The 24,336-nt window shown below is 40.0% G+C and overlaps 1 protein-coding gene across 2 annotated transcripts in view; it reads left to right on the top strand.

The window, feature by feature from the left end:
• Positions 1-8,795: 8,795 nt before the first annotated feature.
• Positions 8,796-24,336, top strand: part of rnf217 (ring finger protein 217) — a 108,407-nt gene continuing 92,866 nt past the window's right edge. For both annotated transcript variants that reach the window (XM_052024671.1, XM_052024672.1), the window contains exon 1: positions 8,796-9,924. In XM_052024671.1, coding sequence (XP_051880631.1) covers positions 9,082-9,924 — 843 coding nt within the window. In that variant the 5' untranslated portion in view covers positions 8,796-9,081. The remainder of the gene's footprint in view (positions 9,925-24,336) is intronic.

Here is a 24,336-nt window from a genome sequence, read left to right on the forward strand (position 1 = left end):
ATAGAGTGTTCTGGGGGCAGCCTGCAAGTGTCGCCATGCTTCCAGCGCCAACATAGCATGCCCACAACTCCTAACCCATGCGTCTTTGGAATGTTGGAGGAAACCGAAGCACCTGGAGGAAATCCACGCAGACACAGGGAAAACGTACAAACTCCTTACAGACAGTGGCCGGAATTGAACCCAGGTCACTGGCGCTGTAATAGTATTACGCTAACTGCTACACTACCGTGCCTGCTCTTTAGTAGCTCAAAGGGAAGAAAGAGATTACTAGATAAGCATATGGAGGAAATTAAAATAGAGGGATCAGTGGGTTAGATAGTCTTAGGTGAGGTTTAAAGGCCGGCACAACATTGTGGGCCTAAGGGCCTGTATTGTGCTGTACTGTTCTATGTTAAAACATCTATGTTATATTTCAGAAGCAAAGTTGGGAAAAAAAATCTGCATGCAGAATATGGTTGAAATTTGGAACTCTCTTCTGCAAAAGTCAATTAATATACATTAATTTATAGTTTAAATCTGATATTAATGTATTTGATAGCCAAAGGATTTAACAGATATGATGAAAAGGCAGTGTATGGAATTAATTTGTAGATAAACTTAGGCCTCACTTATTGGCAGAATAGGCTCAAGGGATTAAGTAGCCTCTTCCTATTCTCATGTTCTTATGTTCCTATGGAAACTGGACATTTATCCCACTGCTATTTGTAGATCCATGATGTGCATACTGTGGCTCCCTGACAGAAGCTGGAATAATTTTGGTTCTGCAGCAAGGTGACGAAGGCAGCCAAGTGTAAACAGCAAAAGATCACTAAGGGCTCACCTTCCCAGTAAATCACCGCCTGTCTCACTGGTGATCTGCACAGGGCTCATCAACCAGCTCAGAACCCAAAGAACAAAAGTAGGAGAATGTCAAATTTAACGCTGTAGGCCTTAAGGAAAAGATCCTGTAGTGCAAAGTTGGCTGAAATAACACTGATAATATTTCAAAAATGTTTTATTATTTGTAGAATTCTTTGGGACATTATACTCTAGTAAAAGTTGCTTTACAAATGCAAGACTTTTATTTTTGCCTGAACAAATGCTAAAGAACAAGAATAAGCCAGAATTTGCTACCAGTGGTAAATTGTCTGAGCTTGTCACTAAATTACCTTCTAAGTAAGTATGAACTTAACTTCTCTGGACCCACTGGTGCTCAAAGTAAGGGAAAAGCAGTTTTATAATTAAAATCCACCCTATGCTCCAGGCCATGATATAAACAGGAAATGCTGAAAATATACTGCAGGTCAGGCAGCATCTGTGTATAGGAGAAACAGTGTTAATGTTTCACCTCAATAACCTTTCATTTGAATCCATTCACCCTAATCTTTGGATCATTTTTTTCTCTACTTTAAAGTTCTGTATTCACCAAATTATGTCCATTACATATTCCACTAACAACACCATCCCAACATCAAGCATAATTTCTCTACCCCATGTTCTCAGTTCCTTAGTGATATTCATGTTTACACTTCATCATCACTAATTCCAGATGTCCTTCTCTTGGCACTTTAATTACAATGGCAATGGACATAATATTTTATGTGTCTCGTCCCATTCCATTTGATAGTGTCCAAACACTTCCAATTTACGTTATGCACATACTCTCACCAATCTAGTAGATTGCATTTGTGTTCAAATTGAAGTTTTGTCTACCGTTGGAAAACCAGTGCAAATATATGATTATTTCGATATTAGTGCATTCCTACAAATGAACATTATGTAGCTTATCAGTTTAACCTCTTTCCCCACTCCTATTCTGATCTGTTAGTCTTTGGGCTTTTTCACTGTCTCAGTGAAACTTAATGCGAGTTTCAAAAGAGTATCTTATCTTTGCCATGCAAAGTTAGACCTTAATTATATCTCCCATTGTATTTATTGCAGGGCTACCTTTGATGTGGAGTGGATCCAGGTGGAGAAGAGGCAAGGTGATATTTGACTGATGATCAGACAGCAGATCAGAGCACAATGTCTGTTGTGATGACCTGCTTCAATATGAAGAAGGGTGTGATGAGACTCATTTGAACATTGGTTTGTTGAGTTAAATGAGCTGCCTCTAAACGGCAACTATTTTGCAATAATATGGATCAGAATCAATGATCAATGGTGAACATGGCCAGGTGACCTGAACATTGACAACTTGTGGGGGAAAGCCAGTTGAATCTCTCATGGCAAGAACAGGCCTTCTGTATTACAATGGTATAACATGAAGCCAGCCAGAACAAGTACACAAAAATTACACTCCCTACACCAAAACCTACCTGTTGTAGGATTTTCTTGTGGATGCCCGACTGCAGTTTGTGGTGGGGGTCAAGGGGGAGAGTATCTCCACAACTCCCACACTGAACTCCATAAAGACACCTGGGATAGTGTGCTATTGGCAAAATGGCATGGAATAATCGATCACACTTAAGGATTTATGCAATTGCATGCATATGAGTAGAAACCCTAAAGTTGTTGATAATTGCACAGGGAAATGTCAGCAGTCCACATAAAATCCAGCACAATTACTAGTTTTCTTAATTCTAAACCCTATGTTTTCTCATTCCCTTTCTTTACTTCACTCTCAACCTAGTTCAATTGTTTGCTTTCTCAAAATGAGCATCAATTGATGCTACTGACTTTTAAACATATAATGCTTAAAGAGCTTCAGCCACTAGAGGGTGATATTACATTTTTGAAAGTTGTTTTGCTGGAATCTTATTTAATTCCGTTTGAAGTAGCAGACTTCAGCAAAAGCAAAACAATTCTCTGCAATAAACCTAAAATAGTAATTATACTATAATTGATATCATATATACACATCATAATTTTGGTTGATATCAGCTAATTATTGATGCAGGAGTACAAAATTCCACATTGGGAAACACTTAGAAAAGACACCACTAAAAATTAATCTGTCTTACACGTAGCTTATTTAATGCCAAATGTAAGGTTTCCAACTTCTCACAAATAACATATAAAAGAATTCTATTATTGAAGGTACCAAAAAGGTGTGGATCTAATAGAATACTGTAGTGTCAAATATCCACATAGTTACTGTTGTTACCTTCACATGAATGCTTATTTACACCCTTTGTGGTACTTGTAGTCTCTTTTGCAGACTACCATTTTAAATATTTCAAAGTCTAGTATTTTCTGTCCTTATGTGAATAAGTAACTTGATTTATTTGAACATAGGGTGAATAGCAGACCAAGTTTCTCAGTTTTCATAAGAATACATATAGAAGTAGAGTATATTTTGAACCAGGTAGGGTGACACATACATGTTTGTACTAGTTTGGCCGTTAACTAAGATTGTCCTTTTATCTGTGAAGGAATTACCCCATCCCCACCTCATAGACAAAAATTCAAGAGGTTAAACCACAATCTATCTATAACTACATTCAGGAACAGGTAGAAACTGGGAGGGACTCAAAAATTTGAAATATGTATGTTGCAATACAATTTGTTTTACATCAATCTCACAATAGGTTGCAACGCACAAGGAGGTTGGACAAAAATAATCAAGTAGATTGATGATCCCATCATGACAGTGGTAGAACTTAAATGCAGTTAATAATCTGGAATTATGTAGTCATTCATAATGATAACAACAATTAATCTCTCTTTATTGTGAAATCCCATCAGGTTTGCCAGTGTTCTTTGGGAAGGAAATCTACCATCCTGGTCTGGTCTAGCCTGCATGTAACTCCAGACCACCAATGTGATTGACTCTTAAATGCCATCTGAAATGGTCAAGCAAGCCACTCAATTCAAGAGCATTTAGGAATGGGCAATATATGTTGGCCTTACCAGCAATGCGCAGATTCTGAAAAATGAAAAAAAAAATAAAGTGACAAAGATAGGAGGTGGCCAAAGTTTAGTTCCCAAGAGCTATGATGGCTTCATCTGTTTTGTTGTCACAAAAGGCAGAATGGAATAGAAGTAGGCAATATAAACTTTGAGGAGTTCTGTGCAAAGGGGATTCTGTTCAAATAGAAGTTGCTTTAAATTTCTGTCTAGTGTACATACAGGATTATTTTAAAAGATCTGAAAGTTGTTGAAAAAGGCCTGTGGTTTGATGCTGATGATGCATCTTCTGGTGGGATGATCCAGGTATAGAGTCATAGAGCAAGCCCCTCAGCACATCACATCTGTACCAGCTATCCAGCACTTAGCCTCTAGCCTCCTATGCCATGACGTTTCAGGTGCTTATCTAAATACTTCTTAATTGTTGTGAGAGTATACACCTCCACCACCCCCTCATGCAGTGTGTTCCAGATTTTTATCCACACTCTGGATGGAAAAATTCTTCCTCAAATTATCTCTAAGTATCCACCCCTTTCCTTAAGTCTATGCCCTCTGGTAATAGACACCTCTGCTAGGGGGAAATATTTTTAACAACCTACCTTATCTTTGCCCTTCATGATTTTGTATACCTGAATCAGGTCTCCTCCCGCGCCCACGCACCCCCCTCCCCCCCCCCCCCCCCCCCCCACAGCCTTATTCACTTCAAAGAAAACAAATACAAATTATCCAGTCTCTGCCCATAGCTGAAGCACTCCATCCCAGGCAACATGTAGGGGAATCTACATTACACCCTTCTCCGGTGTAATCACATTCCTCCTGCAAACTGGAGACCAGAACTACACACAATAATCCAGCGGTGACCTATTTGTTTTTTGCTAGTGGAACTTTAGCAATGCAATGATCTCTTTATATTAGCCCTTAAAATCTATTGTGCTAAGAATGTGTGGAAGATCACAAATGCAGCAGTAGCTGCAAAAGTGCTCATGATACTGGTCTTTTCTATCATTCTGTGATGTAGAGTAAACATAGGGCACTGGGCAGTACAGCTGTCAGACCAGCCATTGATATTCATCAAATGTTGAGCTTATTTTAAAGGTCTGCAGCTTTTAGGTGAACTGTTAATTTTGCTCTTTATTAGCTCGTGAAATCAAAACTTTAGCAGCTATTAGTTGCTGCATTAGTTGAAAACAGTTGACAGCTCACAAAGTAACACGACACTGCCATTTCTTCTGTTTGTTTTGCATTTTGACAGTGCTGTGCCTTGCATACCCACTGCTATTAGGACAAGTTAGATTTTCTTCAGGTTGACTCTGTTTTACTTACTCAGTATCAATGGAAGCACCTCAGAGAAAGAGCCATTGGCCACAAACCAATCTAACTCTTCCTCCTTGATTAATGGTCTGATGGTCTTTCTTTGGGAACTCACTCATTCAATCCAAAATCCCTTAATTTCATTTCCTGCCAGAACAATTCAAGAGGCTGGATCCTCCATTTGGTTGGATCTTATACTTAAAAATACTGTATAGCAATCGACACAAAAGCATAAGAAATTGGAGCAGAAAGCTATACAGCTTTTTAAGTCTGTTCTACTATTCAGTAAGATTATTGCTGATCTGATCTTTGATCAACTCCATATTCCTGCTCAATCCCCAAAACTTTTGATTCTCTACAGACCAATAATCCAACTATCTCAGCTTTGAATGTACTTATTCACTCAAAATCCATAGCCCTCTGGGATAGAGAATTCCAATGATTTGTAACATCCTGAGGAAATAAATTCCTCCTCACATCAAATGTTAGTTTGTCATTTAGGCACCCTTTTATTCTAGGACTATGCCTCCTAGTTTCAACCTCTGTGACCGGGGGAATAATCTTGTCACATGCCCACAGAATGCTTTACCTTATTCTTCTGAACCCCAGAATGCATGGGCCCATTCTGCACAATCTTTCCTCATTAGGCAATACCCAACTCCCACCCCATTCCAGGAATCAGTCAAGTTCATCTTTGCTGCGCTACTTTGCAGGAATCTCATCCATTTCCATTGCCTGTGGAACCAAGATCACCCTGACTTCAGTCATCAATTTACACAACTAGATGACACTCGTGTATGTGCACACTCAAAGGCTGGCCTTCAAACCATTGTTGATTCTTTCAATGAAGTGTATAAGAAGGTGGGCTTCAAACTGGATATCCAGAAATCAAGTGACCTTTACCAATTTGCCCCTGCCATTGGATAACATTCCTGAGCAATCAAGATCCATAATGATGCCTTGGCCAAAGTGGATCATTTTCCACATCTCAAAAGCCACCTCTCAACCAAGGCTGGCATCAATGATGAAATGCACCACCGAATGTTTGGAAAACAACTCCTCAAACCCAACACTGAACTATCTATGAGGCTGCAGTGATCACTGCCCTCATGTATGCTCTGGAGACATGAGGAACTTATAGTAGGCATCACAGAGCGCAGCAAAGTACTCCCTCCAGATTCCCCAGTAGGATTGGCAAACTAATATCAATGATCTCTCCCAGCCCAACATCCCCAGCATTGTGCCTATGATCACATTCAACCCATTCTGGTGAGCAAGCCACATTGTCCACATGCTTGATACCAGACTCTCAAAGCCTCACCCTACTCCAAGCTCCACCACAAGTCATTTCTACTCAGGAGGCACAGGAAACACTTCAAGGATGGTCTTTCTAGCCTCCTTGAAAAAAATGTAATATCCTTATTGACTCATGGAAATCCCTGGTCCATGACTGATCAAACTGGCAGAGAAGCATCTAGGAAGCACCTTGTACTTTGCATCATTCCTTTAGTAATATGTGGAGGCCATCTGCAAGAAGGAGTAGAGAAAATTCCAACAAACCCACCCTCAGGCTCCACTGTCCCACCTGTGGTAGGGTCTGCAGATGCCACATTGGCCTCATCAGTCACCTCAGAACCCAGGAATTGGAGTAGAGGCAAGAGATCCTTGACCCCATGCAACTGCCCCCGAAAAAAGGAATCTTGAAGGCAAGTAAATCTTTCCTTTAAAAAGATGCAAGAATACCATCTCTGTGTCTCACAGTTATTCCCTTAAATTAGATTTTATCTTTTGTAATTTCTTATCATACTTGCATTGTAAATTTTAAAATAATGCATTTCCTGTAACTTCTATTTATCTCTTATAACACAAGTTTGAGATAAGCCCCAATACTCACTGTTGAGGTAATATTATTAATATTAAATCCTGTCCCACTAAGATAAAAGGAGATCTTGTGGTATGTATTGCTGCCTTGTTGAACAGTGAAGGCCATGGAGCCAGTTCTTCACTAAGTCTTGGTAATAATATTTCACCTCTTGGAAACGCTGAAACAATGCCTGTTATGCTGATGAGTCAGAAACTAATTCAGAATCAACTCCATCCTGACAATACTTAGCAAGAGCCTTGAACGTGATGGGTCTGATTCATTTCTCTTTTGAGCTGATCATGGAGTACTTAACAAACTTGTACCAGAAGGTTATTACAATCCCAATCCCTTCTGGTTTCTCAGCCACCTCCCCACCTCATCTTAGGATGGGACAGTTACCTGGCTACCCTGTAATAGTAAGTAAAATTCAGATGAAAACCATGCAAACCTTTAAACCAAATATTGTCAGATTTCCTTTGTAATATGTAAAGAAAAAATATGAAAACAAGGACTTCAAACGACTTGTAGGAGCTAGTCATCTGGAAGCTCGAGACTGATGAGCAACTGCCACTCAGTGAGCAATGGACAGAATATTGAAAGAAGCCTGAGAAACACAGCAATTAGTCTGAGTACTTTCGAGGGACATAGAAACCAGTTGGCCTGAGCAAAAGTTGGGGCATAGTCACCAGTTCATCTGAGTAAGAGAAAGGTACATAGACCAGGATGTCTGACAAAGTGCCAAAGGTTTACACTATGGAAGGTTTGAATAAGTGCTGAGCGATATTGACACCACAATGTCCGAATATGAGCCAGGAGCACAGTCACCACAATGTACAATTAAGTGCCAAGGCACAGAAACCAAGAGTCTAAATCAGCATTTGAGGCATAGACATGAATAGTCCAGAGTAAGCATCAGGAGCACTGAAACTGCTCTAAGTGCCCAGGGCATATATGACAATGAAGCAATACTCACATAGATTGCAGCTGTATCCAGGATGTCATTCAAAGTAACTCTTCTATTTCCTTGTTGTGAAAGGTTTGTGTGTTCCGATAAAGAGCATTTAATGCTGATGTTATCCTTTTTCCTGCTGTGCAATTGCTCTGTCCCTTCCTCTCGTGCTCTGCTTATGGACTCCCATATTACTACATTGTCCTATTGTTTCCATCTTTCATTTCCCCTCATTTAAAACCCATCCTCTTTCCCTCACTTGTAATTTATACCTTGTCACTTTGCAGATTGTTCTGCTACCTGCCTTGTTCAGCAGCAGCCATAAATAGCTTTTATCAATATATTAACTAGTGATCTGCAGAATGGAAGACCTCCTGGGCTCAGTAAAATTTATTGTCCATGTAACTTGTCTCTTTACTGCTAAACTGTGTTTTAATTTCCGACACATGCCGATGCGAATTTCTTGGAACTTCTTTTGCGACAAGAAAGCACTGCAGATTTTCCACTGCACTTTTGCATTTTATCTTGCAATTCTGATTTTGCTTGTCAATATCATTATTGTTTGTTGGGAGAAACTTTCTCCCATTTACTTGCAAAATACTTATGTTACCCAGTCCTATCTATAAAACTTTTTGATTGGTCCAACAACCATTGGTGTATGTTTAAAACTATATGTTCGTTCGGTGTTTACTTTATTCCTCAAATACTACGTATGTCTTCGGGCGATATTTTCATGACCCAATCCTACTGATATTTACGGTACATAAAAGTACCCATTTATCATGGTAATTACAGTAAGCGCTGAACAGCTGAATCGACCCGACTTTGTTGTGAAAGTATGAATCTAGGAAATAGTCTGCACGGTAATTTCAGGGGAGCTCCGGGTTTATGAAACCGTGCCGAATCTGTCTTTTGTAAATCGGAGTGAAATTGGAGTGTGTCCCGAGAAAGAATACTAAGGGAAGAGGAAAGACGACGTTCCTGAAATCTTGCATTTAAAAGGCTTGATTTCCAATCCTTCCTCCTTAAAAAAAAGTGAACGAGTGAATGTTTTCAGTGGCGATTGTGAAGAAAGGGGGAGTGGGACCCGGAAGCAGATGCAGGACTAAGCTTGTTTCGAGCTGTGCCTATGGGATTGGAGTCAGGAATGGAAGATGAAAGTGTAAGAGATGGGGGAGACATGCTTACGTCCAGCGAAATCGGCCCGGCCATGGAGCGCCCACCCCATGCAATGGAAAGCCCTGATGTTGTTGCAGCCGGCCAGCCGCCTAATGAGGAGCGTTCCGCCCGGCTCGCGCCCGCACTCGGGCGCTGCCCTCCGCCCGCTGACCAGCGCAACAATGAGGAGCGTTCCACCGGGCTCGCGCCCGGGCGCTGCCCTCCGCCCGCTGACCAGCGCAACAATGAGGAGCGTTCCACCGGGCTCGCGCCCGGGCTCGAGTCTCGCCCGCCGTCCGCTGAGCCACACCACCATGAGCGTTCCACACGGCTGGCGCCCGGGCTCGGGTCCGGGTCCTGCCCGCCGCCCGGGGGCCAGCAGAACAATGAGGACTGTCCCCCGCCAGCCGCCCAGCAGGCACACCTGCAGCCGGGGTCGGAGCTTTCGCAGCACGTCTACTGCACTGTCTATTGCGTGGAGAATGAGAACAACCAGCACTCGGCGCTGGAAGGCGAAGGTGAACAGACCAATTACCCTTCTGACTCGGGCCGATCCACACCGACTGCCCTCAGTCGCCGGACGGATCGGGACAGCACACATTCCCCGACACCAGTAGGACCTTCCATTACGGAACCCTTTAACATCTCGCGGCAGATCGACATTAATTCACTGGGAAACCTTTACGTTGGAGAGTATAAACACTTGGTTATTTTGACCTGTCGAGTTTGTCTGGATGAGAAACCCATCCGACCACTTCCTTGTTGCAAGAAGGCTGTGTGCGAGGAGTGCTTGAAGAGATATCTCAGCAATCAGGTAATCCTCATCCGTTATGGAAATAGGAACTACAGGTGTTCGCTTTAGAGCAGATAACCCCACGGAATCTGATACTGAAATCCTGGCTACTAAATGAGATTTTGCAGTTAGTTCTCAAAACCCGTGCAGGGGACCTTGTGTCATGGCTATCTCTTCTCCAACCAACTTGCTTGTTATTAACAGGATTAAAAATCCATCCTTATTGGCTTTTGGGTGTACCTTTAATTTGTATCGTGATGTAAATTTCCCTGAGTACTATCAAGGAAAGTTATGGCACACGGGGTCATTCGATCCAACCTAATCCCACCTCCCAACATCTGGTTGGTAGTCCAGCAGCTCAAATCCAGGCATTCTTTATATATGTGTCAGGTCCTTCCGCCTCGACCACCCTGTCAGTGAGTTCCAGATGCTGCCACTTTGAATGGAAAAACGTCTTCATCACCGCTTATCCTACCAGTAATTTAAAATTCAGATTCGGATTAGTTTATAATCATATACACCAGAATGCAATGAAATTCCTTGTTCGCGTGAAGATCAGAGTAAACAGTATACATGGTAATAATACAACAATAAGTACAGCAACTAGCACAAAACAACAAAAGATCTATGCCCCTTGGCTTTTGAGACCTGACCTTCTCTTCTCAAAATGTCCCTCAATTAAGTTTCATCCCAGCCTCTTTTGTTGTAAAGAAAGCAATCCCACCCTGCCCTGGCTATCAAATGGTCCTGATGAAATGTCATCAACCTGAAACATTAACTCAGATTCTCTCTCCATGGCTGCTGCCTGACTTGCCGAGTGTTTACAGCATTTTCTATTTTTTATTTTAGATTTCCAACATCTGCACCTTTTTAATTGCTCCTCAAATCTCCCCTGCACCTTCTCCAGCACAGCCATATTTTTCCTGTAACATGGTGACCAGAACAGTACACTGTACCAAAGTGTGGCCTACTTTATGCCTTGGCTAATGGAAGAAAGCCTGTCATTTGCTTTTTTCACTGCCTTATCTACCTGTAAAGATTAATGGCTATATACTCCAAGAACCCTCTCTTCCCGAACATATCTGATTATCTCCCATGGCCTCGGTCCATTACATCACATATATCAGGATTAAATGTAATTTGTCACCTTTTTACCCAGCTAACCAGATCAATTGTATCCTCCTGATGTCAAAAGCTTTCCTACACACCCCTGTCAACCCCACACCAATTAATTACTTTAAATAGTATAAAATAAAATTATACTTGTGTTATTTCCAAAGGCAAAATACTGCAGAGACCAAACATTTGAAGTAAAAACAGAAAGTTCTAAAGTATTAAGAGAGTATTGCCTGCATTTTCTTTTCCTGCTTCCTATTTTGTTTACGTACATTTGGGAGTGTTGCAAAATCATCTTGGTGCCATTGTAACCAATGAAACTAGCAAGTTGTTTTCTATTTATCAGATTAATTTGAATTGAGGGAAGTTTGTTCAAAACTAACACTTGATTACTGAGGTCAGTCAACAAGGCGTAGTGTGTTTGGTTTAAAAAATGGCAGTATAATTGTGGTATTCTCTGCTATATTTCTGACAATGAACAGTAGAATTACACATTGCACTAATTTAAAAGTATATGTCTTTTTAAAATTGATGTCTTTATGCCTTTGCATAAATAAATACGAACTTGGATTATGCTGTTAGGATTAATACCAGAAATATAAAGGCAACCAATTTTTTTCAGGCAAAATGATTACTATAAGACAGAATTTTATTGAGATCAAATTAATTGTGACTTTGGGGTGAATTATATAATTAAGAAATTTACTTTAAAAATATGCATATATTAAAGATGGACGAAAACAGCAGAAGACATAGGATTCAAGTTAGTTCCAGCACCTGCATTCACACGGGCAAATTCTATGCTACACATTTCTTTAATTCTAATCAAACAATTATGTGAGTTTCAAAGTCAATAATGGAACTAGGTAATCGTTCTCAGTGTATTGTACGTTTCTGTCCTGGTCAGTCATGTTATCATAACAAGTGTCTAGTTATGACGTATTAAGATCCTGGAAACTAGATTCTAGTCTGTGAGTGGGTGATGTAAATTTATACCTGGGAAAGTAAGTCAGTCAGCTTATTCATAATTACTGGAGTTTACATTTGATTTCTATAGATGGTGTCCTTTTTCACATTCCTCATCTTTTTGTTTTTCATTTTAATTCATGATTGGTTTGATTTCCAAACTAATAGTCTTAAAAATAAAGGTTAGAAAACATCAGCCTACATTAAACAAATGTGATTTGCTATGGATCATTGAAGATAAATGACTATCTGATTGTAATTAATTGATTTCAAACCTATCAAAAGAATGTTTATCTCACAGAATCATTGCAGCACAAAAGAAGGTCACTTGATCCATCAAATCCATGCCAGGTCTTTGTTGAGCAATGCAATCAGTCCCATTTCCCCTACTGTTGTTATGGCCTTGCAAGTTTATTTTTCCAAAGTCTCTATCCAAATTTTTTATCAAATCTGATACTGACCTTCAATCAGCCTCAATTTTATTAATCAGCCTTTTTATGTGGCAAATTGTTAAGTAAGTTTATAAAATACGTGTAGACTCCATCTTCTACATTCCTTTAATCCAAAAAATATTTGGTCAAATGTGATCTAGTACCATTCCTTGCTGAATTACCTCACAATTAACTTGAACCCCTTTGTGCTTGTCATTTTTTTCGACCCTATTTAGAGAAAATTGGATTATTATACCAACATTTTCTGCTATCTGCATTCTCACTTCCCTTGACAAGCAGACAGACAAACCGTTCAGACTATGGAACTTAAACAGTTAAGCAAAGCCAGCTTTTCCAATAGATCCTACCTATCAATTTTCACCCCATCCATTGCTCTACCATCTCCCCTTAAGCTGATATATTGTCAAGGGCCTCTTAGGATAAACAGTTATTGGTTTGCTTAGTCTGCCAATGGTTTCGTAGTATTGGTGGTATCTTGCCAGTTTATTGAGGTGTCTGCTGTATGTTTCTGACCCTGGGAAGTACATAAGTGGGCAGGGATCATTGCTGCCTGGTAAACATAGAGTTTTGTGTGGGTCTGAGGTCATGATCTTAGAGCATCCATTTCCTTTGCCAACTAAAAGCTGTGCTGCTGCACTTAAGGTAATGGTGAATTGAATTAAGGTAATGGTGAATTAAATCCTCGATGCCTGCTTTCACTAAGAGGTGGCTCGCAAAATATGGGAAGTGGTCCACATTTTCCAAGGTCTCTGTGTGCCTACAAATGTGCAGATATGCAAGCACAATCTAGAAAATGCAGCTCAAGGTAGGCATTAATGAGGTTGGGTAAGCTGTGTTTGAGATTGGATGATAAAAGTTGAATGCTTTCCCATTTGTTCGGTAGATTCATTCCACTTCTTTAAGAAAGTGGAGGTGAAGTAGAACATAATGGTGAAAAAGAAAAGAGGTGCCAGGGCAATGACACAGCCTTGCTTGAAACCTGTCTTCACTGAGACTGGATTTGTTGTGGACCCATTGGTTTGGATAAATGAACAAACAGCAGCATCTTCCAGGCCAAGATCCCCAGCACTGAGGCCTAATTGCACTCAGTCATTGGACAGGGCATATCATTTGTTCACATGTCTTCCATCAGACTTCCAAAGCAGACACTCAAATCTAAGTTCTGTCACCAAAGAGATTATCAGGTAGACAGGGGAAAGGATTCGAGGATGTTCTCGACATTTATTTTAAAAGATACAGCATCCCCATTGGGAATGTCATGAGAATCCTCATGGGAATACCTGGCCCATGACTATATAAAGTGGTGAAGCAGCTTTGGCGATGGCACTGAAAATCTCAAGTCCATGTATCAGAAGCACACAGAAGGCAGACGGAACACACCATCTCCCAAACTACCCATCCCACCAAACCCCTTCTGTCCACCTTATGGCAAAACCTCTGTTTCCCATAATGGTCTCATCAGTCAAAATGTAACCCACAGATTTGAGTGATAGCAAGTCATCCTCATTCCTGAGTGAACACCTAAGAGACAGGAAACACTAACACAAAGTGCTCATTAAGCCTTGCACTTTGTCCCACCCTGATTCTTATTATCCTCTTATTAGTCTTATGCCAGTAAAAGGTTTTCAGATTCCTTTAATATGTTAACTGCTAAGACTTGTTGCAGATCAAATGGTGCAAATGTCACTTGATCTGTGGAACTGGAAGTTATTGCACTTTTTACTATAACATTTAAATTTCTACAAAACAATTATACGTATTAATTTGAATTTTAGTTGCTGAAAGATATCTGTTAAACCTGTCTCAAAACTGTGCCAAATTGATAGATACTGCAATTTTCAAAATTTTATGAAATATTTGTATTTATGTTTTGTGTTTATCCTTTAAATATAATTACTGAAGTAATGTTCTTCATTGGTATCTTGTTATTGCCAAGACAAATGCCTCATTTTTTAATTCTTCACTATATTAATTGTGAAAGTGACGTGTGAAGTACATAATGTAAGATAACATAATGACCAGGGTATGTTGCCAGTGGCAATCTGTCTCACTGGCTGTTAACTGACATTTCTTATGTTTGTCTGAATGAGGCTCTCTTTAGGTTTTATGGGATTGGTTCCTCAGTGTTTTATTCTTAAGTGAGTAATCACTGCCTAATATTAGAGTAAAATTAACGTTAAAAATAACTGCCAAAAAGGAAAGTAAAATCCTTTGCCCTTCAATACAGATCTGATAGGTTTTCCTATGAGGAACGATTGAACATACTGGGAAAAATAAGTTTGAGGTGACCTGATACAGTCTATAAAAAGGTGAACTAGTTTGATATGACAAATATGGAGAGGATGTTTCCAACTTTATGCTTCCAAACATGGATTGCCTAGATAGAATTTATTCAAGATTATCTTAAAAAGAAATTCGAGCAACATTTACTTACTCCCAAGTTTCTAAGAATATGCAGCTCACAAAAGCAAGGAGTGGTATAGGCAAATGACATTGTTGTAATAGGGGAAGTTTATATTAGAAATAAAGAAATAGAAGGATATATCACTAGGATTTGATGAAGGACAATATGTTGCTCATGTGGAGCATAAAATTCGCTCAAATCAGTTGTATCAAATTGTTGGTTTCTCCGCTGGAAATTCTATGTAACTCACATTGATGTGTGCAGAATTCGCAAACAAATCTTCATTTAAATAACGTAATTAGAACACAGAATTATGGTATCGGTAGTGAATTACAATTAGATAACTTGATTATTTTAGCGTTTAAGTGAATAGTAATTGTGCGTGTATGCCCTTTTTACTTTATACCACCAAATTATCAATTTGTTTGCTTTTATCATAATCTGGTGACTGATTTGCTTGTCACATCCATGCAAATGTCTAAGTCTTGGATGTGGCTTCCATTTCCAAGCCATCTATGCTTGGTGTATTAAATTTAATTTGCTGTTGGGTATGAAACTATATTCAAATCTGTGTATATTTAAAGTTCATTTCATTAACATCCAGTTGTTGAATAAACTTAATCTACCACCAAACGAAAGTCTGGAACTTGATAAGAGTGAATTATTATTGAAAAAAAGTTAATGAATAGTCCAAGTTAGAGATTATTGGGTACATTTTATTTGTTATCTAACATAAAACATGATCATGCATGAAGCGGGGAAACATGCTTCAAGATTTTGTCTTTTCCTGAAACAATAGGATATGGATGGATGGATTTCTCAATTTATCTGCCTCTGTTTGATTTTCTCTTGGAAGAGGACTATGTTTACAGTTTAGATTTCAGGACAATGATCCTGCAGTGCCCATGTAGTTCTAATTACAAAATATGTATGACCTCAAAATCTCACAACCAAGTGCCAGCTGATAAGTTATTCACTGATGTAAACTACTAAGTGTGTTTTACTATGTCTTATGCAACAGAACTTTGAATTTTTCACAAGCGTGAAAATTTATCAGGGCTCTTTGATGTGATCATAAATAATCTCAAAATCTTTGGCATGTGTTCTTAAATTTTATTTAAGATTCAATAATAAATGACTTCAAATGCCTACCAACTTGACAGTAGTACTCTTTTCACAGTGGTAATCAGCCAGCAATGACTCGTACTGTCTAACTTGTACTCTTCTGAAGTTATAGTGCAGATGGTTTTAACTTGGACAGAAATTTTGCTCACTGGCTTTTAATAGTTGTAGATTTTTCTAATCCTAGGAAACAAGCTGAAAGAACAGTCAGTGAATGAAAAAATTTTTTAAAAACTGCATATGCTGGAAATTTGAAATAAAAAATGCTGGAAAGACAGCAGGTCAAGCAGCATCTGTGGAAAGAAAAGTAGTCAGCATTTTGGTTCAGCGATCCATCATCAGTTTATTATGAAAGCACAGTTAGTTTTTTTTAAGAAACATGACAACAGTCCAGCATATCTGATGCTTGTTCATTTTGATTTTGCAATACAATAGATACAGCATAAATGTACTGGTTATGTAGCTGAAATGGTGTTCTAGGTAGTTTTGCACCTAATGTAAAATGGTGAAATATCTTGTGCCCATGCTATGGCACAACATCAATTTGTACTAATTATGTATTATACATAATTGCTGCAGGATACCTCAGAGGCATAATCAGAAATCAGTAGCTGCCATGCCAAAGAGGGGAACAGTCAGAGGGTTTTATTAGAGCCAGATTTTGAGAGGTCGTGAAAGAAGAGCATGGTGGAAGGGCAATAAAAGAAATTCTAGTAAATGGATCCCAGCCAGTTAAATGCAAGGGAAGAAATTAAGTCACACAAAAGTTAAATTATTCCCTAATCGTGGCAGTAAATCTTTCTCTTTAGCAACTTAAAGTGTCTGTATTTGCAGTTGTTGGAAAATCTAATTTATAGTTCATCATCTGTGCAAAAGTCAAAGTCGAGTTTATTGTCATTAGCACAAGTGCATGTATGCACAGGTGCAATGAAAAACTTATTTGCAGTAGCATGACAGGCACATAGCACCAGATACACAACATTCACAAGAAAAAACATAAATTAAACATATTATACACAATTTTTACAAGAAACAACATAATTAGAACAAATAAAAGCCCACTGTAGTGCAAAGCTGTACAGCATAACTGCATGTCAAATTCCACTTTTTATGCCAACAGTACAACGCAATTGTACCATGATTATTTTTTAAAAATTGGCCTTGAAATTTTTGAAGCCACACTGGGTTGTCCTGAAGCAGCTGGTTCCAACTGTACTAATGAAAAGCAGGTCTGCATTGTTCCTAACCAGAGGTCTTCAACATACAAAATATAGTGAATGAATGTGGAACTTACAGAGTATCTCCCAATCTCTCACACAGAGAGCAGATCAATAAAATAGATTGCAAGGTCACTATCAGTTAATATTTGTGAACCAAATAATTAAGGATGTCTGACAGGTTCCCTGTGCAAACCATAGGCCCAGTATTTGTGTGCATGTCCACAAACTTCATACACAATAAGTCTAACTTTTTTTCCCATGTTGCTGGTGTGCCAGCTGAAGTGACACAGCATAGATAACTGGCTATTTGTGATTTGGTGAACTGTGGGACAAACAGTTCTTCTTAATCAAAGGTTTTAAATCACTTGCGATAAAAGCAGGAGGAGGAAAGGGTAGGAGGGCTTATAATATTGGTGAACTCATTGTCAAATCAGTTATGGTAAAAGAAGTAAAGATGGATTGTATTAAGAGAGAGAAACAACAAAGGCAAGAAAAATATAAACGTGTAAGATGCAGTATTTTTTAAATCTTAATAATGCATCGGCTGAAATTATAAGATTTGTTTATTTCTGGGGCAGAGAGGCTAAGTGACGATGATTAAGAATTAGCACATCATCAATAAAAGTATGTACCCTAATTACAAAATTACAGAATTTTGCTTTTTGTCACAAATTCAATGGGTAATTAATCTGGAAGTTCAGTAACCATGAAATTTACATGGTTGAGGATACAGTGATATTTTGTAAAGCTAAATGAAAAATAGTGCAAATTAGCTGGCAACATAGCGAATAGATTCATTCGCATACATTTTCTGGCAATATTTGAATCATTAACTACGTAGAAAGGACTAAACAGGCAGGGCTTTTTTAAATTTTGCAATTTGGTCATTCGTAATTACTTTAATCATTATCCAATGGTTCAATAAATGAATGAGCATTTGATCTGTAAAGACCAAGACTCCCTCAGAATCTTTAACCTGTGCTTTAATTTCAGCAAAACAATGGTAAAAGATGCAAGTGGAGGCAGCACCTCAGATTAGTGGGTGGTAGGGGTGGCAGTGCAAGAACAAGTTGACCAGGCTCTCTAAATAGTTTTCCCTATCCATACCCTTCATAATTTTGTAGACCTCTGTCAGGGTCCCCTCAGCCCCCTCCACTCCTAGGAAAACAAACACAACCTATCCAGTTTCTCGAAACATTCCTTCAGAGCCAGCATCCTAGTAAATCTCCTTTGCACTATCTCCTGTGCAATCACATCCTTCCTACACTGTGGCAACCAATACTGCACATAGTACTCCAGCTGTGGCCTGATCAGCGTTTTATAAAGTTGTGCCATGGCCTTCATTTAAAAGGTTTTAAAATGCTATGCAGGTTTTGCAGCTGCAGACTTCCTCTCCCCAAGCTTTCTGCCAGTCAGAACCAGTCAGGCGTGCTCTGCGGTGGAATTCCCTTTTCTACTATCTTCTGTGTAATGCAGCATTGCCCAATTAGCATCTGCAACTGGCCCACTTAAATGCAGAGATGTGGGATCTACAGACAGCAGAGGACTCAATCCAGTATGATCCAGGCCATAGTTTCAGCTTTACAACTGAAATCTGAATCCTGAGCAGAAAGTTATCTTATTCATAGTTTGACACATCAGTAGAGAGGCATTTAGACAGGCACATGAACAAGCAGGAAATGGAGGGATATTGACCATCTGCAGGCAGATGGGGTTAGTTTAAATTAGCTTCATGGCTGGTATGGACATCATAGGCCAAAGGGCATGTTCCTGTGCTGTGCTACGCTACGTAAAAGAGACCTGTTGGATCATCGTGCCTGTGCTGACTTACAAGAGCTACCAAATTAGTCCTATTTCACTAGCCTTTTCCAAAAGTCCTGCGATTTACTTTGCTTCATAATCATTAAACAAGGATATATTATACTTTTTTTCTTATCTTCTTAACTCTTCTTGCAACATAGACTTCTCAACATCGCTTAATGTAGCAAAATGACCCAAGGCATTTCACAGGAATGTTATTAAACAAAAATGGTGCCAAGCCTTTTAAGGAGATTTCAGGGTAGATGACCAAAGTTTATTCAAAGCAGTGTTTAAGGAGGAAAGTAAGAGTTGTGAAATAAACTGGTTTAGACAAAGTACGTTAATACTTTGGCAGGTTAAGGATTGAATTCAGCAACAAACAAGAGGCCATAATTGAAAGGAAGCCGATATTTTTGGTTCAAGGGATAGAGGAAAAAAAACAAGGAAGGAGGGGGACAAGAGGGGAAAAGAGGATGAAAATTTTAATATTGAGGCATTGCTTAACTAGATGATGGAGGAGCAGAGCATATGAATTGGATCAATGGCAGCAAAGTGTTAAATGACCTTGAGTTTGCAAGGAGTAGAATGAGGAAGGCTATTTTTGCAATGGAATATTGGGTCTAAAGGTGACAAAGTCATAGGTAAGATTGTCACTGCTGAGGGAGTGGCAAAGTCATACATTGTCATGGAGGTTGAAGAAGTCTCAGTGATGGTCTGCATCTCAGCTTTGGGTCAGTTGTGATACCAAGATCTCAATTAATCTTATCAGCTTCTTGCAGATTGCCAGGGAGATGGATGGAATTGATGATTAGGGAGCAGAGTTTGGATGATGAATGAAAGTAATGGCATTAGTTTTAATAATAATTAGTTGGATGAAATGTCTGCTCATCCACCACTGAATGCCAAACAAATAGACCTAGAATTTAGAGAAATGGATTGATCAATGGAGATGGTGAAAGGTAAAGCCAGACATCATCAGCTTTTCTTATTTATGTGGCATCACTGGCAACACCAGCATTTATTCCCCATCCTAATCAATGTAATCCTTCACCTGAAGGCACTCTTGCAATATTCTTCAGTTGGAAATTCCAAGATTTTGACCCAGCAATGGTGAAAGAACAAGAATATACTTTCAAGTCAGGATGCTGTGTGAATTGGAGGGGAATGTGCAAGTGATGGTGGCCATCTCCTTGGTGCAGAGATTGTGGGTTTGGGAGGTTCTGTCAAAGTAGTCTAGGTAAATAACTGTGGTGAATTTTATAGCTAATACGTATTGGAGCCATGATGAGCTGAATGCGGAGAGAATGAATGTTAGGCAGTGTACAGTATCAATCAAGCAACGTGCTTTGTCCTAAATATTGTCAAGTTTCTTGAGTGCTGGTAGAGCTGCACTAATCCAGGTAAGACAGTGTATTTCCTCTTTCTCCTGACTTGTACCTCATAAATGGTTGAATATTTTTAGGGACCCATGAGCTCATTCACTCACTACAGGAAACCTAGCGTATGACCAGTTCTTGTAGTCACATTATTTAGGCAGCTGGTCCAATTGTGCTTCTCATCAATGTTGACCCACCCTCCTTCTCCCCCCCCCCCCCCCCCCCCCCCCCCCCCCCCCCATGCCCAAATCCCAGGTTGTGAACAATGGGGAACTCAGCAATAGTAATGCCATGGAATTTGCCTGTAGAAAGCAGAGGGTTGTGGTGGAGGGGGTGCATTCAGATTGGAGGGCTGTGACTAGTGGTGTCCCACAAGGATCGGTTCTGGGACCTCCGCTTTTCGTGATTTTTATTAATGACTTGGATGAGGGGGTAGAAGGGTGGGTTGGCAAGTTTGCAGATGATACAAAAGGTTGGTGGTGTTGTGGATAGTGTAGAGGATTGTCGAAGATTGCAGAGGGATATTGATAGGATGCAGAGCTGGGCTGAGAAGTGGCAGATGGAGTTCAATCCGGAGAAGTGTGAGGAGGTATACTTTGGAAGGACAAATTCCAAGGCAGAGTACAACGTTAATGGCAGGATTCTGGGTAGTGTGGAGGATCAGAGGGATCTGGGGGTCCATATCCACAGATCCCTGAAAGTTGCCTCACAGGTGGATAGGGTAGTTAAGAAAGCTTATGGGATGTTAGCTTTCATAAATCGAGGGATTGAGTTTAAGAGCCATGAGGTAATGATGCAGCTGCACAAAATTCTGGTTAGACCACACTTGGAGTACTGTGTCCAGTACTGGTCGCCTCATTATAGGAAGGATGTGAAAGCATTGGAAAGGGTGCAGGAGAGATTTACCAGGATGCTGCCTGGTTTAGAGAGTATGCATTATGAGGAGAGACTAAGAGAGCTAGGGCTTTACTCTTTGGAGAGAAGGAGGATGAGAGGAGACATGATAGAGGTGTACAAAATATTAAGAGGAATAGATAGAGTGGATAGCCAGTGCCTCTTTCCCAGGGCACCAATGCTCAATACAAGAGGGCATGGCTTTAAAGTAATGGGTGGGAAGTTCAAGGGAGATGTCAGAGGAAGGTTTTTTACCCAGAGAGTGGTTGGTGCATGGAATGTGCTGTCTGGGGCGGTGGTGGAGGCAGGTACAGTGCTCAAATTCAAGAGATTACTAGATAAGCGTATGGAGGGATTTAAAATAGAGGGATATGTGGGAGGAAGGGTTAGATAGTCATAGGCGAGGTTTAAAGGTTGGCACAAAATTGTGGGCCGAAGGGCCTGTATTGCACTGTACTGTTCTATGTTCTATGAATTTCAAGGTTAGTGTGGATTCTCTCTTATTGAGTGCTCCTAGCCTAGCAGTTGTTACTTGCTACTTATCTCCCCACACCTGAATGTTTTGTTTGCCCTACTGTGCACTATACAGGGAAAAGCTGGTTCATTTACTGAGTAGTTGCAAATGGAATTGCACATGGTGTAATAACCTAGGAGCATGACCTTATGATGGAAGGAAGGTATTTGAAGGGGCAATTGCAGATGGGTGTGACTAGGCCACTTCTCTGATATGTCCTGGGTCTAGGCATATGGAATTTCGACAAGCACAACTAGCTTCCTTCAAGAAAGGAATGCTCCTGTTGTTGCCTATGATCAATTGCTGCCAATATGTCAAGGGCAATCACTCACATGTTACGTCTGAGTTCAACTCCTTTATTCGCTGTTGCTGATAGGCTGAAGCTATGTCAACCTAGTGAAATCCAAGCTGAATTCACATTTTCTACATTACCTTTACAATTTTATCATATAATTTGAATTACCTTTTTAATCTTCTTGCAAAGATAATTTCACGTGTTTCTGCTGTAATTTCACATATCCATCTGTCTGCCTAGTTCACTAGTTTACATACTGCTGAAATCTGTTACTCTCCTCTGTATTGCGTACTGCATTCCTATGTTGCCTACCTCCTGCAAAAATTGAAAATGTGACTTGGATACCTAGACATGGATCATTTGATATATTCAAAAGAACAGTAGTCCCAATACTGGCCCCTGGAGGATACCAAAGGATGCTTCTAGTATGGAAAAACAATCCTTTACCTCTTTTCCAGCCAATTACATTCAATTTAGCAACCACTGGTAAAACAGCTATTATGTGGTACTTAATCAAATTCTTTTAAAAATTCTCCCCCTTTTTTTAATCTTTGTAACGTCCTCATAAATGCATGAAGGAATATATACATCAAAAGAGGTGTGGTTTATTTGCAAGACAGACACATTGACTAAAAACATATTTGAGTCTTCAAGCTCTTTCTACAGATGGTGATTTGCATTTGATGTCATTGTAACAAAACAGATACATCACATGCCTGTCCTGTCCTACAGGATTATTGTATGCCCATGCACATTAAATGTTATTTTCTCTGTCAATGTCAGCTAAACAAGATAGGAGCCCATGGTATTACAGGAAAGGTACTAGCATGGATAGAAGATTAGCTGACTGGCAGAAGGCAAAGAGTGAGAATAAAAGGGGCCTTTTCTGGTTGGCTGCTGGTGACTAGTGGCTTTCCTCAGGGGTCGATGTTGGGTCTGCTATTTTTCACGTTGTACACTAATGATCTGGATTATGGAATTGATGATTTTGTGGCCAAATTTGCAGATGATACAAAGGTAGGTGGAGGGGCAGGTAGTGTTGAGGAAGCAAGGAGTCTGCAGAAGGTCTTGGACAAGTTGGGACAATGGGCAAAGAAGTGGCAGATGGAATACAGCGCAGGGAAGTGTATGGTCATGCACTTCAGTAAAAGCAATAAAGGCATAAGCTATTTTATAAACGGCAAGAGAATTCAGAAATCAGAGGTGCAAGGGGACTTGGGAGACCTAGTGCAGGATTCCTTAAAGGTTAACTTGCAGGTTGAGTTGGTAGTAAGGAAAGCAAGTGCAATGTTAGCATTCATTTCGAGAGGACAGGAATATAAAAGCAAGGATGTAATGCTGAGGCTTTATAAGGCATTGGTCAGACCACATTTAGAGTACTGTGAGCAGTTTTGGGCCCCAAATCTAAGGAAGGAGGCGCTGGCATTGGAGAGGATCCAGAGAAGGTTTACGAGAATGATCCCAGGGATAGACGGATCGTATGAGGATCATTTGATGGCTCTGGCCCTGTACTCGCTGGAGTTAACAAGGATGAGGGGGGATCTCATTAAAATCTACCGAATATTATAAGGCCTGGATAGAGTGGACGTGGAGCGGATGTTTCCAGTAGTGGGAGAGTCTAGGACCAGAGGGCACAGCCTCAGAATAAAAGGACATCCATTGGAACAGAAATGAGGAATTTATTTAGCCAGAGGGTGGTGACTCTGTGCAATACATTGCCACAGATGGCTGTGGAGGCCAAGTCATTGGGTATATTTAAAGCAGAGGTTGATAGGTTCTTGATTAGTTAGGGTGTCAAAGGTTACGGGGAGAAGGCAGGAGAATGGGGTTGAGAGAGAAAAATAAATCAGCCATGATCGAATGGTGGAGCAGATTCGATGGGCTGAATGGTCTAATTCTGCTCCTATGTCTTATGGTCAGAATAAGAAGAATATCCATTAGAAATACTCTTTTTGTCTGGAATTTACATGCAGACTTCTTCCTCACTCTCCTTCCCATCTTTTGGTAGTCTGTTGTACCTTGAAGCATAATAACTCCTCCATTGTTTCTTAATTCTAACCAAGCAGATTTTATTTGAACCTTTAAGTACCTCATCCCTTCTCTATGTTGCAACAGTGTTTTGGATTCATAGCCACCACATCACCCCCACTCTCGTTATAATGGAAAAGGCTTGCAGCTCATCATGGGCAAGACCCAATCGAACTGGCCTTGTGCATTTAGTACTCACCAAGGCCTTTCCTCCTCACGTGGTGGGAGAGGAAAGTGAGTAGATTG

This window comes from Pristis pectinata, chromosome 10, assembly GCF_009764475.1.
Source record: "Pristis pectinata isolate sPriPec2 chromosome 10, sPriPec2.1.pri, whole genome shotgun sequence".
NCBI lineage: Eukaryota > Metazoa > Chordata > Chondrichthyes > Rhinopristiformes > Pristidae > Pristis > Pristis pectinata.